The sequence below is a fragment of the Natrix helvetica genome, assembly GCF_964273705.1.
Source record: "Natrix helvetica genome assembly, chromosome: 1".
Taxonomy (NCBI): Eukaryota; Metazoa; Chordata; class Lepidosauria; order Squamata; family Natricidae; genus Natrix; species Natrix helvetica.
Genome location: NC_138548.1, coordinates 226406433 through 226425071, shown reverse-complemented (window position 1 = coordinate 226425071; position 18639 = coordinate 226406433). Strand labels below are relative to the sequence as shown.

General features: G+C 42.5%; 1 protein-coding gene across 5 annotated transcripts in view; it reads right to left on the bottom strand.

Moving 5' to 3' along the window:
* Window positions 1-1874: 1874 nt before the first annotated feature.
* The window catches only part of HLF (HLF transcription factor, PAR bZIP family member), a 74035-nt gene continuing 57270 nt past the window's right edge, over window positions 1875-18639 (bottom strand). For 3 of the 5 annotated variants that reach the window (XM_081938054.1, XM_081938056.1, XM_081938052.1), the window contains 3 exons: window positions 8111-8331; window positions 3642-3866; window positions 1875-3498 (listed from right to left, as the gene is read on the bottom strand). In XM_081938054.1, the coding sequence (XP_081794180.1) occupies window positions 3648-3866; window positions 8111-8331 (440 nt within the window). In that variant the 3' untranslated portion in view covers window positions 1875-3498; window positions 3642-3647. Of the gene's footprint in view, window positions 3499-3564; window positions 3867-8110; window positions 8332-18639 lie in introns of those variants that run through there. The other 2 variants (XM_081938055.1, XM_081938053.1) reach the window with 2 other exon arrangements.

The window sequence follows — 18639 nt, the reverse complement described above, 5'->3', positions numbered from 1 at the left end:
TGCAATTGGAAGTCCAGTATTTGGGAGGTGCCTGAAGCAGAGGGCCTATCTGCTCTCCACTGTATTGAATTGAAAAGTAGGCCTTCTGTTTTAGGTCTGTTAAGCTGTCTTTGGGGAGAGGTCCGGGCAGACACTCCAGCCTTCTCAGCTGATGTCTTTTCAAAGAAACTTGTTTCAATCTGCAAGAACCGGAAGTACTTTTTTTCCGTTCCAAAACTCTCATCATGGGATAGAAATCTCAGAGGGGATTGATATAATGCAAGCTCTATGAGCATTATTATTCATGCTGCCCAATCCCTAATGTATTTGCGCCCTTGAAGCTTGGTGACAGATGTTAATTGTCCAACCAATGAACTACATTTTATTTTTTTTAAAAAGGACAGTTGAGCTGTATTTGCTCAGGAGAAATTTGAAAGACTGCAGCAGACACGCAGAAAACATTTTAGAGTCCCGTCCATCTCTATAAGGCCCCAGCCAATTTTAAATGGAAGGTTTACACGAAGTTGGCAGGAACTCTACAGTCCTTCAGGGGGGAAAGGGGGATGTGCACAAGCCTCTTCTTCTCATACATGGACAGTTGCTAAAGTGGGGTACACTAAGAAAAAGAGGGAGGTAGAGCCTTCTATTGCACCCAATGGGATCCTTCCAGAACTAAGCAACTGAGCCCAGTGGCATGAATCATTCTCTAACTGAAAACACAAAATTATGTTAATGTGCCAGTGGCAAGCTGTACAATATCATCATTTTTTTTAAAAAAGCCCTAAAAGCATTTCTTCGGTATTCAATATTCATGAATATATAAAGAGATATATTGTCATCTTTAAGGTGAAATAATCTAGTTTTTTTTAAACCCTCTCTTTGCTTAAACATATGATTGATATATATATATATATATATATATATATATATATATATATATATATATGTGTGTGTGTGTGTGTGTGTGTGTGTGTGTGTGTGTGTGTGTGTGTGTGTGTGTATGTATGTATGTATGTATGTATCTTATTCTTTTTCCCAAAATACAGAATCAACATTTGTCCTCGAAAAATACTGTACAGAAAAAAAGCACACTCTAAAGATTCTGTATAAATTTTATACATTTTATAATAATCAATTTCTTTTGGTCTTCAGGAAACATTTAAAAGAACTGAATTAACCACAGTGTGACAAACACTGCCGCTTTTCAATATATATCTGCATCTCTTACATTCATTTCCTTCCCACCCTCCAAAAATACTTTGTATAATATAGCATAAGTTTAGAAACAAATTATAGCTAAAAAAATAAAATAACAGGAGCATCTTTGAAAACAATCAGCTCATTTATACAATCACAGCAGCATGTCAAGGCAAAACAAAACTAAGAACCCTGCAAAAGTGACTTCTAACTGAATCAAAGCCATTTTGGGGGGGGGGGGGGGAGTAAAACCCAGCAGGTGGGAAATCTACAGAAATTATATTGCACATAGTAGACTAAAAAGCTGAATTCAAAGAAGAATTTCAGAATGTCTAATGGAGAGTCTCAGTCCTCCAGGTCATACTTTTTCCAAAGGAGACTGGACTTTCCTGGTTTTTTTTCCCCTTGAATTCATTTTGCTTCTCATCCAAGAAGCTTCTTCAGTTCTGTTCAGTTTGGAAGAACTGAAGAAGCTTCTTGGATGAGAAGGGAAAGTGTCTTCGAGGGAAAACAAAAAAAGCCCAGTTGCCTTTGGAAAAAGCACCTTTGGGGCAAGAATTTAAGAAATTGAACATCAGTGGAAATTTTAAAAAAGGCAGTCTGCTCAAACTCCAAAGATAGTGCAATGTAGGCCTTTTTTTTTAAAAAAAAAAATTGGTTTCCAGTTCTCTGGCCAGTGAATTATCTTGATTTTCGTATAGAGTTTCAACCTGACCTAGCATGCCAATCAGCATCACTTTCACATACCAAAAACAACACTGGACTCTTTGAATAGTGGGTGATGAGCCAAAGCCAAGCATCACTTGACCTTCGTCCCCAATGGTGGATGGCTCCAAACTCCTGTGGTTATGCCAATCGCAGAATGGTTAAGGGCAAGGACTAGGATCGGAACCAAGAGCAGCAGATGTTCACAAGAGCAGCTTGACCATCAAAAGCAGACAAGCTCTCTCCCAATGGCCAAATTCAAGACCCCTGTGGACTGACCAGACTGGAGAAAGATTTGCATGAGCAGCATAGCAGGTCATTAGCTGAACTGACACCCTGAATCCCCACCCCCACCCCAAGATTTAACTGACAGTTCCTAGATTTCCACTTGCTGGTTGCAAAGTATAAAAGAAATCAGATGAAAGACAAGAGTTATCCTGGTCAGCTCTTAATAAGATTGAAACAAGTGTTTCAGAGTTGGAGTCTGTCAACCTTGAAGTGTTTTGTACTCCTGTATTTAGTGTTGTGCAATGCACATCACACCAAAAAAAGGGGGAGGAAGGCTGGTACAAGCAAAAATTTAATTCACCTAAGGCAGGAATATGCTTTGGCCTTATCCGTGCAGCATACATGAATATGTTTTTGCTTGTTCTGGTTAGGGATCATTGTTAGGCAAACTATCAAGACATCTTTAATGTTTTAGGGGAAAATAGCACTAAAAAAATTACAGTATTAGGGTACCAAAGTCATCCAATGCCCACGAGAAATATTTTAATCTGTACAAGAGAATTGCTGATTATGCCCAGGGGATGCGGTCTATTTATAATTTTAAAGCAATGAAAGGAAAGTTATTTCTCTACAAGGAGGATATAAAATACATAATGAATCTGGAGATCCATTTTATTTAACAAAATGTAAAAACACACAGTAAATGAAAACCGAAACAAAACAAAAAGGCGAATCTATAAATTAGTATCTCTGCAGTAAAGCATGAATACCAATTGTGCATTATTATCAGTAAGTTTATACTGCCTGATGTGCCTTATTGAAATAACAAACCAAAAACAGCTTTTTCTTCTTTCTCTTGTTCTTTCTCATTTACCAGGATGCTTTTCTTTCATTTTCTTTCTTTCTTCCCCCTCTCCCCCCCCCCCCCAAGTTAAATCAAAATAATGGGATAGGGTAAGACAAAAATACAGTGTAAGCAGCACTGGAAAATATATACATACATATCTAGATGTACTGTATGTATTCCATAAAAAGTTTAGCATGGCCAGTCTCAGCCAATCCAATCCTACAAAGAGGGTTTCATAAAAACACAAGAGCCAAGACAGACATGCACACTTATTCACAAGTATGCCTGGGCGGCTGTGCACAAGCATATGCGCACGCATACACACAAACTGTACACTAGTTCTGTTTCTGCTTTCTATTAAAGTGCCCATGACTGAAAAGTTGGTTTGGGTGAGGTGCTATCAAACAGGAAACACACTGCCTCATCTATTTAAATGCCAAAACCACAAAATAAAATTAAAAAAAAAGTAGATGGGAAGAGAAAAGAAACAGGTGGATGGTGATGGATGGGATTGTGGGGGGGGCTTGGGGGTTTGGGTAGGACAGGGGTGTCCAAACTTGGGAACTTTAAGACTTGTGGACTTCAACTCCCAGAATTCCCCAGCCAACCATGCTGGCTGGGGAGTTCTGGGAGTTGAAGTCCACAAGTCTTAAAGTTCTCAAGTTTGGACACCCTTGGGGTAGGAGGCCATTTAGAGAGGACCATGCCGGGCTTCATACTTGACAAGGACGTTCTTGCATTTGCTCAATTCTTTCCGTAGGTCAGCCACTTCCTGGCGCAGGGCCGTATTCTCCTTCTCAAGGAACGAGGCACGGATAGCAATCTGGTTTTCCTTCAGCCTCCGGGCATCTCTGGATCGCTTGGCAGCCATGTTGTTCTTTCTACGTCTTGCCCAGTATTTGTCATCCTGCTCATTAATCACAGAGGAAAAGAAAATCGGTGTTAGATTTCAGTAGAGGAATAGAGGCCCATAAAGGCATCAGCAGGGTTGTATGTATCCTGTTGTGTTCCTCTCAAACACGGTTGTATTGAAAAGCAAGTGCAAGATGACACTTGCAGGGCTGGGATATCTTCTAAAATAGAAATAGATGCAAACTACTTATCTACTTGTACAGTTTGTATTTTAATGTTTCTTTTTAAGTGATGGATGGATGGATGGATGGATGGATGGATGGATGGATGGATGGATGGATGGAGAGATACAGTAGATGGATGGATGGATGGATGGATGGATGGATAGATGAATAGATGGATAGACAGATAGACAGATAGACAGACGGACGGACGGACAGACAGACAGACAGACAGACAGATGATAGATAGATAGATAGATAGATAGATAGATAGATAGATAGATAGATAGATAGATAGAATGGATAGAGAGAGATAGTAAGATAGACAAGCAGACAGACAGACAGACAGACATAGATTAAAAAGATGATATGTGATGAGATACCATGTAAACTACTGGAGTCCATGATCTAGCAAAATAATGAGATAAGGAGACATTTAAGTCTTTAGACTTTTATTGTACACTGCTCAGAATCCCTCTCTGAAAATGTGAAAAATAAGTAAATAAAATTTTACAATTGCATTGAGGCATCTTCCTGATCCTGGCATCCAGTGGAATGATAATCCCTAGCATCTCAAGTTAATCAGGGTGATGGGAGCCAACGAAACAAGAGGATGCCAGGTTAGGAAGACGGGTGGGGAAAAAATCAAAGAGAATCAGGAAAAGGATTTAGCAGAGGCTGGAACCTCCCCGGTTTCTTTGATGGAACTTACTCTTTTCTCGCAATATAAACAATAAAAGTTCCACTATTCCAATTTAAATAGTAAAATTCCTTTGCATCTTAGCTACGGTAGCTGAAGGCGTTTCTTGTTTTTTTAATTGTTAAAGCATGGTTAAGATCTGAACTTAAAAATCTTAGCATTTAAAATTAAGTGTCGATAAATTCACTGGAGCTCACTTCCAGGCAACTGTGCAAAGGATCGCATTTTTGCTCCATAAACCTGATTTTCAGTGGATCTTATCTTGGCTGTGGATCAGTGGTGGGTTCCTACCAGTTTGGACCGGTTCGGCTGAACCGTTAGTGGTTTGGCAGCCTGGGTCGCTGGAACCGGCAGCGACCCAGGTCTGCCATGCCCCTGAATCGGTTCTCTGGGCGGTGCCTATGGTGCTGCCATCTTGATTTTTGCTTCTGCGCATGCGCAGAGCAATTTTTATCGCATTAGGTATGCACCCGCAGCGCACCCCTGAGCAAACCGGCACTTGTGACTGCTGGAACCCCCACCCTTGCTGTGGATATATTTTAACTCGGGTTTTTAGCAAAGTACTAGGGACCTAGTACTTTTATAAAAACCTGAGTTAAAAGATATCCTATGACAGTGATGGCAACCTTTTCGCCACCGAGTGCTTAACCGGAACGCATGTGCTTTCAGGCCATTTTCGGGCCATTTTCTGGCATTCTAGGGCCTGCGGATGTGCGCCCCAGAAACCAGAAGAGCAGCTGGTGACAGCACATGTGCCCACAGAGAGGGCTCCGCGTGCCACCTCTAGCATGCGTGCCATACAGGGACGTGCGGTCAGGGGAGGCAGGGGAGGCAGAGCCTCACCTCTCTTCATGAAATAATAGTATATAATATTATATACTATATATATAATATTATAATATTATATACATCCGTCCGGCCGCGCCCGGGAGCTGCGGAGGCAGAAATGTTGTCGGCACTCCGGGATGACGAAGCCACGAAAGCGACTGGGGAACGACGAGAACCTTCCCGCCTCTGCTGGACTTCGTGCACTCCTCGCGACTGCAATATACGTCCAGAAGCGGCTTTTGTGGCTAATGGGGTTTGGGCTTCCAGCCCAACAGCCCCTGCCACTTCTGGATGTCTATTGCAGTTGCGAGGAGCGTTCAAAGTCCAGCAGAGGCAGGAAGGTTCTCGTCGTTCCCCAGTCGCTTTAGAAGACTGCGGAGTGCGAGCCGGCGGAGCACGCTCAGGAAGGCGGGGAATGGGATCACATGTGCTGGAGGCTGAGGCAGCCTCAGCCTCCAGCACACGTGGTCCCATTCTCCGCCTTCCTGATGATGTCACCAGTCTCACCAGCCATAAACCTCACCGCACGTCACTGGTGCCATAAGTTCGCCATCACGGTCCTATGAGAAATGAATAAATGTTTAAATCAGATGGAAATGACCAGGAATTAACAGGGGCTAGCATAACGACTCCTGCCTTTCATAACTTTTCCCTGGGCACTCCTTCTCTTAACAGTGATAAGGAGGAGGAAATCTTTTTAACTTCTGTTTTCCTTATGCTCGTTTTTTTCTCCCAAGTGCCATCCTGGGAATAATGTTGAACTGACAACCAAAGGTCACTTCAGCATGATCCGAATGTATTTATGTATTTAAGAGACTTATACGGCTATTCATCTTATGTGCCATAATCCTGGATGGCTTACAGCACAGCGATCAAAAACAATAAAGCTGGTATCTAAGTAAACAACTTTTGGCATCTTAATCCAACACTTGCCAATGAATTAAAAAAAAACCTACTATCATTCGATTCCATCTTCACCTCACTGGAAAGAAGGACCAGGCTTTTAAAACTTTCTAGAAGGCTTGAAAGGTGGGGGACCACAGAAGGCGGGTTTTCTACAGGGCAGCGTCTATTCTGCTGAGAATATTTCTCACAGCAACCCCACAGGGCAATGGTGGGACTCAAAAGTTTTTACTACCAGCTCTGTGAGTGTGGCTTGGAGGGGCGTGGCTTGGTGGGCATGGCAGGGGAAGGTTACTGCAGAATCCCCATTCCCTCCTGATCAGATGGGACTCAGGAGGCAGAGAATAGATGGGGGAAGGGCCAGTCAGAGGTGGTATTTACCAGTTCTCCGAACTACTCAAAATTTCCGCTACCGGTTCTCCAGAACTGGTCAGAACCTGCTGAATCCCACCTCTGCCACAGGGGCTTTCCTGGTCCCTCCTTACTCAGAAAGGACCTGGTCATCTGAAAGAAGGCCCATCAGTTGCCTGGGACGTGCCTATTGAACAGAATCAATAGCCAAGCCCAATAACCTGACCACAAAATTAAGGAGTTTAAGATTGCCTAATGAATGTCTCTCTTTCTAGCTGGGAAATTGCCTTATGTATTTCTGTAGTGCCTACTTCCCTTCTCATTCCTCTCCAGAAAAAAAAAGCAACTTTAAATTCAATTCATTCCTGTATTACCAAGTCCACGCACACCTCTTATATATATATATATTTAAAAAAAAACTAACCCTGAAAAAAGAGCAAACATGTGAAATCACATATAGTCCAGAGACTATCAATGGATGGATCTAATTTGCGCTTGCCTCTCTTTACCCGAATTCTGCAACTAATTTAACCCAAGGAAGCACAAGCTCTGGTCAAGCTTTTTGCTAAGAATGGAAGAAGATGAAGCAACACAAACTCCAGGAAGTCACTGCCTGTTATTTCAATCCATATAGACCATCAGCAACTCACTTCTAAGACTTTTCAGCATTTAATGGCTGGAAAAGTCATTTTAAAAAAAACCTGCCCCCTTTGTTATTCTGTTCCCAGTTTTATATTTCTGCAATGAATGCAAAGACATATGCAGAGAGTTTCTTAACTTTTTCAAGACCACAGAATTATATACCAAAAAAGATTGGATTTTTTTTTTTTTTTGAATGCTGGCTCTTTCAAAATAATTGAAACAATATGTGCTGTGATAACTCAACTTGCTTCAGGGAATTAGCACCTCCACCTCAACTGAGTTGGCTCTTTTTAGCTCTGTCACAAATCTTTCTGAACAATCACGGCAGACCTGTGCATTTTAAAAGCCTGGGATTTGACCTCCACAATTCCCAGTTTCCTTAGGTTAAGTATCTAGGATTGTTAACTCCAGCTGAACCCACTCTTGGAGATTTAGAGTTCTCTTTCCCTGGTTCTCATAATACAATATTTGTTTATTCCTGCCAAATGTTAACTGTACCGCATCAAATTGCTGTCCTTCCTGTCTCTATCACAAGCATGGGAGAGAAAAAGACACTGTTTCTTTAAGATAGTTATCAATGCATGTGACCCATCTACCTGTGCATGCTCCAATTTACCGCGTCCCTCTGCACAGCCCTAGACACCAGTCCCAAGTTACCTTCAGATCTTCCGGAATGAAGACTTTGCGAGCTTTCTTAATCATCGGCTGGGGCTTGAGCTCCTCCTCGGAGAACTTGCGCTTGCGAGGGTCAAATATTTCCTGACCAGGAATGCTAGAAAGAGCAAGATCGGCAGGGTCTGGTTCATACCCAACTTGAACCTGAATGCTGTCGGGGTCAATGGGACTTGGCGTGTTTCGGTGTGTAGGCAAGATCTGACCTGAAGAAACACACACAGAGAGACACAAAGGATGCTTTATCAATAGAAGAAAATATTTGTAACTCGGTCTTGAACGGTGGAGTTTTTGGTGCTCTCTGAGCTTGGCGGTTTTCTTGCAGATGTTTCATTGCCCATCTAGGTAACATAATCAGTGTTAGAAAGGAATGAAATCCCCATCCCTTTCTAATACTAATTATGTTTTGTAGTTCGGTAATACAGCATTACTATAGCCTACAGTGGACAAGCCAAGCCTTTCTAGCACTGAAGAGTGGGAAATGAAATATCGGCAAGACATAACCAAGATCTCTCAGAGAGACCAAGGACTCCACAAAGGATGCTTTGAAGCAGTAACATAATAATATTGTTCAGGTAACCACTTTAACCCCTACATACTATAAATCTGTCACATTTCCACTCTCTTGTCCTCTAAGGAAGTTGATGCTTATACCCCTTGTACAGGAAAGCAAGCCCTGGTCAGTTTGTGATAAACATTATCTTCTCTCTGCTTTTAACTGGATGCTCTCAAAGCCATGTTCATTGGACTATCTGAGAACATTAGAAGAGCCAAGAGTGGCCAACTAGGCCAACTCAGGAAGGACAGACGCATGGACAGGAGAGCAACTGCCCTTTCCCACTACTGGCCATTAGCATTAAGTCATTCCGTCTTTGACCCAAGGTATAAAGTTACCAAGAATAATATCAAATGATATATAACCTAATATTTCTACAGTTATTTGGTAGAATAAAGAATAACAGTGCTGGAAGGCACCTTGGAGGTCTTCTAGTCTAACCCCCTGCTTAGGCAGGAAACCCTACACCACTTCAGACATATGGATATCCCAAATGTTCTTAAAGACTTCCAATGTTGGAGCATTCACAACTTCTGGAGGCAAGTTGTTCCACTGATTAATTGTTTAACTGTCCTTTCTCAAGGACAGTTCAAAATTCAAGGGGTCTTGAATTTATCCTTAGTTCTAAGTTGTTTCTCTCCTTGATTAGTTTCCACCCATTGCTTCTTGTCCTGCCATCAGGTGCCTTGGAGAATAGTTTGACTCCCTCTTCTTTGTGGCAACTCTTGAGATATTGGAACACTGCTATCATGTATCCCCTAATCCTTCTTTTCATTAAACCAGACCTACCCAGTTCCTGCAACCGTTCTTCATATCTTTTACCTTCCTGTCCCCTAATCATCTTTATTGCTCTTCTCTGCACTCTTTCTAGAATCTCAACATCTTTTTTACATCATGGTAGACACTGGTGTTTATATCACAGAACAGCCTTTTAGAAAACTTAAGTCTGAGACACAATGAGAAGCTTAGGTTTATACAAGTCTCCAACTAAGTATAGCCTCAAGAACAGAATCCAGTTTATCTGTCCTGTTTTCACTTAAGACCCATTAGCAATGAAGATGTTGGAATGGGAGCAGGGAGACCCAAGTTCAGGTCCATCGTTAGCCAGGGAAGTTCCCTGGATGAGTTTGGGTTGGGAACCTCCCTCTCAGTCAAGTCTACCTCACAGGGTAGCTACTGTGGTGAAATATAAGAGGGGGCGCTGTGTACACTACTTCAAGCTGATGAATGAAAGATGAAATAAAATAACCCAGACTATTTTAACAGATGAGAAAGTAAGACCATCCTTAGTAGCCATGAGGATGTCATATACATGCCATATATTGGATGCCCAGAAAATATTTCTCTTGTGAGGGTGATGCTTAGCATGAGACAACTCAGCATGGAGCCATTCAGACTCACATATGGACATAAGCAAGATTTGCTAAACCTTGAATAAGGTTTGAGAACGCCCAAGAATATGAACAGACCAAGTCAGAATGTGTACCTGTCTTGGGAGGACTTCAAATCCTAATTCTGAAAATTGGCTGGTACTTCCCAAAATAGAGCAATCCGTGCAAGTGAGGGGGCTGCTAAATTATCAGGTGACAAATTCATCACTTCAGAAAAAGGAGCAGGTCATGGAAATAACATAGGTCTCCTCTTTGAAACTATTGTCCACATTCAGCCAATCCGTCTAAGTAAAATATTGGCTCATTGCACTAGCACCAATATACTGTTTCCAGCTAGCCAGCAGTAGATTCAGAGTGGCCGATAAGGCTGAAGAGAAAGTTAAGGTTTCTCCCCTTATTTTATTAAAGGAATGTTTTTAAAGTGTCTCAATGCCGCTTCAAATAATCCTTGAGTTAGAAAAGCTGGATGTAAGAATGCCAGATCAGCACCCGTTCTCTCTCTTGAACGGACGGTTGGTCAGATTGACTGTTGGTGCGCTGAGCCCTGAAAATCAGATTACGCAAAGAAAGTTGGGATGTATTTGTACAGCTCTTTCCCCATCTAGATGCTCACTTACTCATCTTGCTTCCATCTCTGACCCTTACGTGAGCTGTTCTTTGTCAGCTGGGGTTTGTGGTCTAAACAGAAAAATGGGTGTCTCCCGAGTTGTTGGTTGCCGTACACTATGCACCGCTTTCCAAAATAACAGGACATTACGGCAGAAAGGTGCAGACTAGGGAGAGCTGTTTTTGGAGGGCACAAAAGTATTGATTCGGTGGCAGTTGTGTCTTGTCTAATTCCTTCTACAAAGCAGCGCACTACCGTTTGCTGGCCGAGAGGGCCAAAAAGCCCTGGGGAGAGATTCTTCCCCATTTTAAAAAAAAAACAAAAAAAGGGGGGAGATCCAGAGATTTATCTCTTGTACCAATAATAGAAACTTTCCTTCTGTTGCACTCTGGATGCTCTGTGCCAAGGGGCTGAAAAATGGGCATATGCTGTTTTAGTTTTGCTCATGGAACAGATGATAATAGTGAGGATAAAATCGAAAAGTGGCGTTTGATGATAGGCTTAGCCTTGTTTATACATCTCATCTGTGGCAGACGCCAAAAAAACCTCCTTGGTGGTTGAGCAGGAAACAAAGAATTCTTGGTTCATGCACAGCCTCCAACCGTCTCCTTCAGACTTTCTTCAAGGATTATTATTATAATAATGGATGGTTGGTCGTGCTTTATTATATAACTAGTCCTTGACTTGCAACCACAATTGAGCCCAAAATTTCTGTTGGAAAGCAAGGCAGTTGTTAACTGAATTTCCCCTCCCCCATTTTATGAACTTTCTTGCCACAGTTGTTAAGTGAATCACTGCAGTTCTTAAGCTAGTAGCACGGTGGTTAAGTGAATTTGGCTTCCCCATTGACTCTGCTTGTCAGAAGGTCGCAAAAGGGGATCAGATGACCCCAGGGACACTGCAGTCATCGTAAATATGACACAGTTGCCAAGCTTCTAAATTTTGACTATGTGACCGTGGGAATGCTGCAACAGTTGTTAAGTGTAAAAAATGGACACATCCCTTTTTTCAGTGCTGTTGTAACTTCAAATGGTCACTAAAGGAACTTTTCAAAGTCAAGGACTACTCGTATTCAGGCCATTCTGCAGAAAGTTACATTTGAAATGCATTATATATTGTAGCCATCCGCTAACAAATATGGGAAGTTTTCATGCAACTGAAGAACTTCTATTCCGTGTGAGGGACGTGGATAATTTTGGCTGTGATATTCCGAGATGCTCTTTGAACACACATTTAAACACAGCATGAACGCTCCAAATCTATATTGTTCTCATGCTCTCGCTTGTGCTGTTGTGACACCAAAAGCAAGACTGTGGGATGTTTCCAAGAAGATGCATTTTGCATCCTGCCCAATTGGTTGCATCAATTACACCATTTTATGTTTTTCAAAACCAAACCTGTGAATTTGAACGTAAACTCGCACTGAACTGCAGCCCGTGTTGATGTACATTGTTACAGGATATGAAAAAGTTGCCATTCCTCACTTACATAGCTGGGGGTTTGTGTTTGCTTGTGTGTGTAGTGTGTGCATGTAAGGGACAAGCAGGCTCATCTTTCCACCTGTGAATGAGAGAGATTTCTTTTGATCTATTTTCTGACCTGTATATTAAATACTGTCTTTCTTTGTGATAGTTCTCAACCAGGGACAGGAATGTGGCTTTAACAATAAAATTGCCTTGCAGCAATTAACCTCCGTGCGGTGCTACAGTTCAATCCACTAAACACGGATGGACAAATTGTGTCCCTCTCCCGTTCACAATGATACAAACATGCCTACTGAACCTTCTCTAGGATCTGTCCTTGTGCCTCAATTTGGGACGCTTAAATTTTCTTCAGTTCAAGGCGGGTCAAAGGAGGACAGTGTGGAAAAGATCACATGCCTCGCAGAAAGAGCAGCAGAATAACTCTGCATCAGCACACTGTGCAGCTGTGACAACAACACCCAACTACAAGAGATGGTCAGCAGACCAGAAAGGCTGCAGGATAGGATCAGCAGGATTTCTTGCTAAAGTTAAGGCAAAATATTTGGTTCCGCATTACAGCTCTCTGAAGCTGCTATTCATGCTCGTTTTTGATTCTAATTCTATCTTAATTAAACAGATAAATTCAGCTGAACAGAAGGCTGGTCCACCCTGTGAAAATGAATAGACAATTAATTGGATGCTCATCAGATGAGGCTCTGTCACCATTTCATTACTTCTCTTAGCATCCCAGGGGTGTCAAACTTGATTTCATTGAGAGCCGTGCCAGGGTTGTATTTGACCCCCCCCGGGGGGGTGGAGGCAAGGTGGGCATGGCCAGCTCGACGTCATTCGTGTCAGAGGGAGTCTATGGTGACCTGAGCGCTCTGCCAGAGAAAACGGACTCCTGAACTCCATTTTTGAGTGCAATGGCTTCCTGCAACCCTCTGCCAATGAAAACGGAGCTTGGGAGGACTTGCCCTACCAAGCTCTGTTTTCGCTGGCAGAGGCACTGCAGGCCAGTCCTTCGGTATTTCCAGGGCAGCCCCATGAGTCAAAACTAAGCATCCCACACCCTGGGTCTGGTCCCTGGGCCTTGACTTTGACACCCCCTTCTTAAGACGACCTTCTGCAGTTATTTCAATAGGCTATTGGCTTTATCCAACCATGAATCCAATTATTTAGAGTCACTGTATGATCATTGACCAGACCTGGTAGGAATTCCTGGTTTTTTTTTATAGGTACACCCAAATGTATCCATGTTTGGACTTCATCTTTAGTGAATGGGCAGGTTTATACATACAATGCTAAAAATGTGTCTGTGTATGTATGTGTACACACACACACACACACACACACACACACACACACACACACCAGTGACGTGCAGCCTCACCACTGTCATCATGAAAAGGAAAAAAAAATGTAAAAGGAAAAAGGCGAGTGCTGAAGTGAGGCTAGCTAGCTGCTGCCTCACCATGAATGACTGCCTAATTGTTTAAAAAAGCCTCTAAAAAGTGCCCTCTACTATGAGGCAGGAGAACTGTGTACCTCATCTGGTCTAATCTGACTTCTAAGGCGTTTTATGATAGCTCGAGCAGAGTTAAGCGAGGGTTAAAAGCCTAAAAAATCCCAAGGTAGGAGAGGCACGCAGTTCTTCTGCCTCCAACTCTCTCCTGAAGTCAAGGAAGACTTCCCGGAGACTGATGACGCTTGCAGAAGGGAGAATTCCTATTGGTCCTCTGGGGCTTCATTGGTTCCTGGGAAAATGTGATTTGCTGATTGTAGCCTGCATTTCTCTGCACATCCAGCGTTTCTCAGGCATTGCTTCGACTTCTCCTTTTGCTTTGTGGAGAGAGGGAAGCAGCGTGGAATTGGACTGCCTGAGCCAAAGTGGTCAATGGGATCTTGAGACTTGATTTTTGAACAGTACCAATCCATTCCACTCTTTCCTTTTCCTTTTCTTTCTCTTTTCCTTTTTCCTTTCTCTTTTCTTTTCCTTTCTCCTTTCCTTTCTCTCCTTTCCTTATTTCCTTTCCCTTCTTTTTTCTTTTCTCTTCACTTCCCTTTCCCTCCTTTCTTCATCCTTTCCCTTCTTCTTTGCCATTTCCTTTCCTTTTTCCTTTCCTTCTTTTCTATTTCCTTTCCTTTCTCCTTTCCTTTCTCTTTTCCTTTTCTTTCTTTTCTTTTCCTTTCCTTATTTCCTTTCCCTTCTTTTTTCTTTTCCCTTCCCTTCCCTTTCCCTCCTTTCTTCATCCTTTCCTTTCTTCTTTGCCATTTCCTTTCCCTTTTCTTTTCCATTCTCCTTTCCTTCTTTTCTATTTCCTTTCCTTTTTCCTTTCCGTTCCTTTTTCTTCTTTCCCGTGTCCTTTCCTTTCCCTCCCCCTTCCTTCCCTTCCTTCCTTCCTGGGGGTCTGAGGGAGAGGGAGTGGACCCTTTTCCTCCTTGCCCCCTCCCCAACATCTGCTTTGATGGCAAATGTGCTTTTTTGTGTGCTACAGTATGTGTAAAGAATGCTGATATGAGACCTTAAACATAACTCTTTAACTGCCAATCAAATATTGGATAAGATAATTTGTAGGATTTTAATGATTGTAAATCTGATTGTGATGACATCAGTGCCTCACCAGCCATAAACCTCACCGCACGTCTCTCTCTCTCTCTCTCTCTCTCTCTCTCTCTCTCTCTCACACACACACACACACACACACACAGAGTGAGAGAGACACAGAGAGAGAGAGACAGAGAGAGATACATCCGTAAGACAGCCTTAAATTTATTTAGCCATCAAATGCCTACTCAATAAAACAGTCATGTCTTCTTGAGTAGGCATTTGATGGCTAAATAAATTTAAGGCTGTCTTACGGATGTATCTCTGTGTGTGTGTGTGTGTGTGTGTGTGTGTGTGAGAGAGAGAGAGAGAGAGAGAGAGAGAGAGAGAGAGAGAGAGAGAGAGAGAGAGAGAGAGAGAGAGAGAGAGAGAGAGAGAGAGACGTGCGGTCTGGGTGAGGGATGTTGAAGGAGTCAACTCTACCTCCCAACAAGATGGAGAATTATGTCATTGGAAGGAAGAAAAATGAATTGGGGGAAGAGTCCCCAAAGGATTAAGACTATATATGGAAAGAGGCAAGAAACATGGGATAGTTTTCCCTTTAAAAATCCACTCACATTTTTACCCACCCATGTAAAAACAAAATGAAATGTGACTGATTTTCAATGTGATATGGTCAAATTTCTGCAGCACAAATCTGAGTATTTTGGAAGGAGTTCTTGCGAAGGGATTAAGGGTGGGAGTGGAATTTGGAACTTCTATACCCACACTTAAGCTTATAGTGATAATAATAACTTGATAGGTGGATAAAAATGCCAAACCAGTCTAAACATCTGGCTGACTAAGCAACAAACCTTAATAATACCAACAGTAATAGGAGCCTTGGGTCCAATCCCAAAATATCTGGAGCACCACTTGTACCACATTGGTATTGACAAAAATCACCATGAAACATTGTGTGTGTGTGTGTATGGTTTTGTTGTATTTGGGTCTTTTCCTGTGTAAGATTGAGATTGTCTTGGCAACGTTTCGGCGAGGTCTCACTCGCTATCTTCAGGCTGGTGTTTTCGGCTTCGTGTTTGTGTGAGTAAAGCGTGATCGGAGCTGGCGTAGTTTCTATAAATCTTGATGGGGGTGTGCGGAGTGGTATTTCAGTAAGTGGATTGGTTGGTTGTGTAGTTGTATCATGATTGGTAGATTGGTGCTGATTGGTGCTGGCTGTGTGTCCGTTGTTGTTTTGTGTTGTAAAGACCTGGGTGGTGGGTGGGGCTCGTTTGTTGACTAGTGCTGGTTTCCAGATGTCTGGTAGGTGGGAGGTATCGTCACGTTTATTCATGTTGTGGGGGTGTTTCTCTATTTCGATAGCCTCCATAATTATTCTCTTGTTGAAGTGTTCAGTTTTGGAGATTAATTTGGTTCCTTCAAAATCAATTTCATGTCCTGTAGCTTTAAGGTGTTGGAAAACGGAGGAAGTGTTTTCGTTTTTTCTTACTGCGTTCTTGTGTTCTGTGATGCGTGCATTTATTCTCCTATTGGTTTATCCTATGTATGTTGCAGGGCAGATTTTGCATGGTACTTTGTAGACTCCTTGGTTTTCTAGCTGGATTTTGTCTTTGGGGTTTCTTAAGATGTTGGCTATTTTTTGGTCAGTGTTGAAGGCTGTCTTGATATTGTGTTTGTGGAGAATTTTGCTGATTTTATCTGTGGTGCCTTTGATGTAAGGGAGGAGGGTGATGCCGTTGTCCTGTTTTGTGTCTCAGTTCTTGGGGGGAGTCTCCTTTTGAATTAGGTTGGTTATTGTTTTTCTTTGGAATCTGTTGGAGATTAATATGTTTGTGAGAGTGTGTAATTCAGTTTTCAGGTGGTCTTGGTCGGCTAGGCGTTTGGTTCTGCAGATGAGGGTCTTGGCTACAGAGTTGATCTGTGCAGGGTGGTGATGGGATTGTGCGTTTAAGTAGGTGTTGGTGTTTTATTTTCTGGTAGATGGTGTGTCCTAGGGAGCCATTGGGGTTTTTTGTAGATTAGGACATCCAGAAAGGGATGTTGGTTGTTTGCTATTTCCATAGTGAATTGTATTTTGGGATGTAGGCTGTTGAGATGTGTGAGGAAGTTGTTCAGTTTTTCTTTTCCATATGGCCAAATTACAAAAGTGTCATCTACATATCTAAACCAGAGTTTGGGTTTGTGTTCAGATTTATCTAAGGCGTTAGTTTCAAAATATTCCATGTATAAGTTTGCGATGACGGGTGAGAGGGGTGATCCCATGGGTGCTCCTTCTGTCTGTTTGTATGTTTGTCCATTATAGATGAAGTATGTGTTGGTTAGGCAGTGGTTGGTCAGGTCCAGGATGTGTTTAGGGGGATTGTGTTTGTTCTGGATAGCTGTCAACGCTTCTTTTATAGGCACTTGGGTGAAGAGGGCTATGACATCGAAGCTCACGAATAGGTTGCTGGGTTGTAGGTTTTGTTTCTTTATTGTTTCTATGAAGTGGAGTGAGTTTTGTATGTGTGAGGTGATTCTGCGTAGGGTTGGAGTTGTTTGGTGAGGAATTTGGCAAGATTCTGTAGAGGTGAGCCTCTGGAGCTGACTATGGGTCTGAGTAGTGTTCCTTCTTTGTGTATCTTGGAGAGGCCATAGAGTTTGGGGCATCTGGAAGATTTCTCTCTGGGGATGATTCTTTGCTGGATCCCTTCACTGATGGGAGAGGCTTTTATTTTGGATTTGGTGGTTTTTGGTGGGTTTTGGTGGTTTTTTCCAGGTAGGTGGTGGGTTTTTCCAGGTAGTTGGTGGGGTCTGTGTTTAGAGGTTTGTAAGCGGGGTCTTGGAGTAGCTTGGATAGTTTGGCTTGGTAGTCAGATGTGTTCATCACCACTGTGGCGTTACCTTTGTCTGCTGGAAGAATGATTATGTTGTTGTCTTTCCTCGGGTTGGTGAGTGATTTTTGTTCTTCTTGCTGTAAGTTACTTCTGGTTGGATTGCTGGAGCAAAGGACGTTGGTGACTGCAAGTCTGATTTTATTGGCTTCATCTGGATTGATTTTGGTGAATGTAGCTTCAACTCCGCATATGATGTCTTCAGTGGGGATGCGTTTAGGGGCGACTGCGAAGTTGAATCCTCTGGAAAGGACATTGGTTTCTGCTGTGGTGAGGGTTCTGTCTGATATGTTGTGTACTGTTTGTTTCATGAGTTGCTGTGGAAGGGGGTTGGGCTTCTGTTGTTTTTCTAGTCTGTGGAGTTTGTTGGTGTGTTTGTCTGTCTTGTAGGAGGTTTCTGTTTTGGCTCTCCAGAGGGCTAGTTGTTTGGATTTGTCCCAGAGTGCTGGGTGGATTTTGTTGCTGAGTTTGAGGTGAAGAATGAGTAGGTCCCAGTTGGTTTGGTCTAGTAGGAAACTTTTCCTGTGGAGTTCATTTCTGATCCTTCTGATTCAGTTCTTTTCAGGATCCTTTCGGTGGCTGAGGTTTTTGAATTGAATTTTAGTTGGAAGCATGTGGAGATCAGGCTTTTATCTCGGCAGTTGCGTAGGAATGTGAGGTCACATAAGATGGTGGCTCTTCGGACTTCAAGTTTCACATAGGTCCTGGTGAGCAAGAAGGTTTCCTCCCCAAAGAGGTAAGATATTTGTTTTCGTAGATTTTCACGGGTGTAGGTATGCTGGTCTTGTTGTATTCGGGTCCTTTCCCATGTAAGATTGAGATTGTCTTGGCAACGTTTCGGCGAGGTCTCACTCGCTATCTTCAGGCTGGTGTTTTCGGCTTCGTGTTTGTGTGAGTAAAGCTTGGACGGAGCTGCCGTCTTTCTATAAATCTTGGAGGGGGGTGGAGTGCTGGCTTTGTTTCAGTAAGTGGATTGACTGGTTATGTAGTTGAATCATGATTGATTGTGTAGTAGAATCATGATTGATAGATTGGTGCTGATTGGTGCTGGCTGTGTGTCCGTTGTTGTTTTGTGT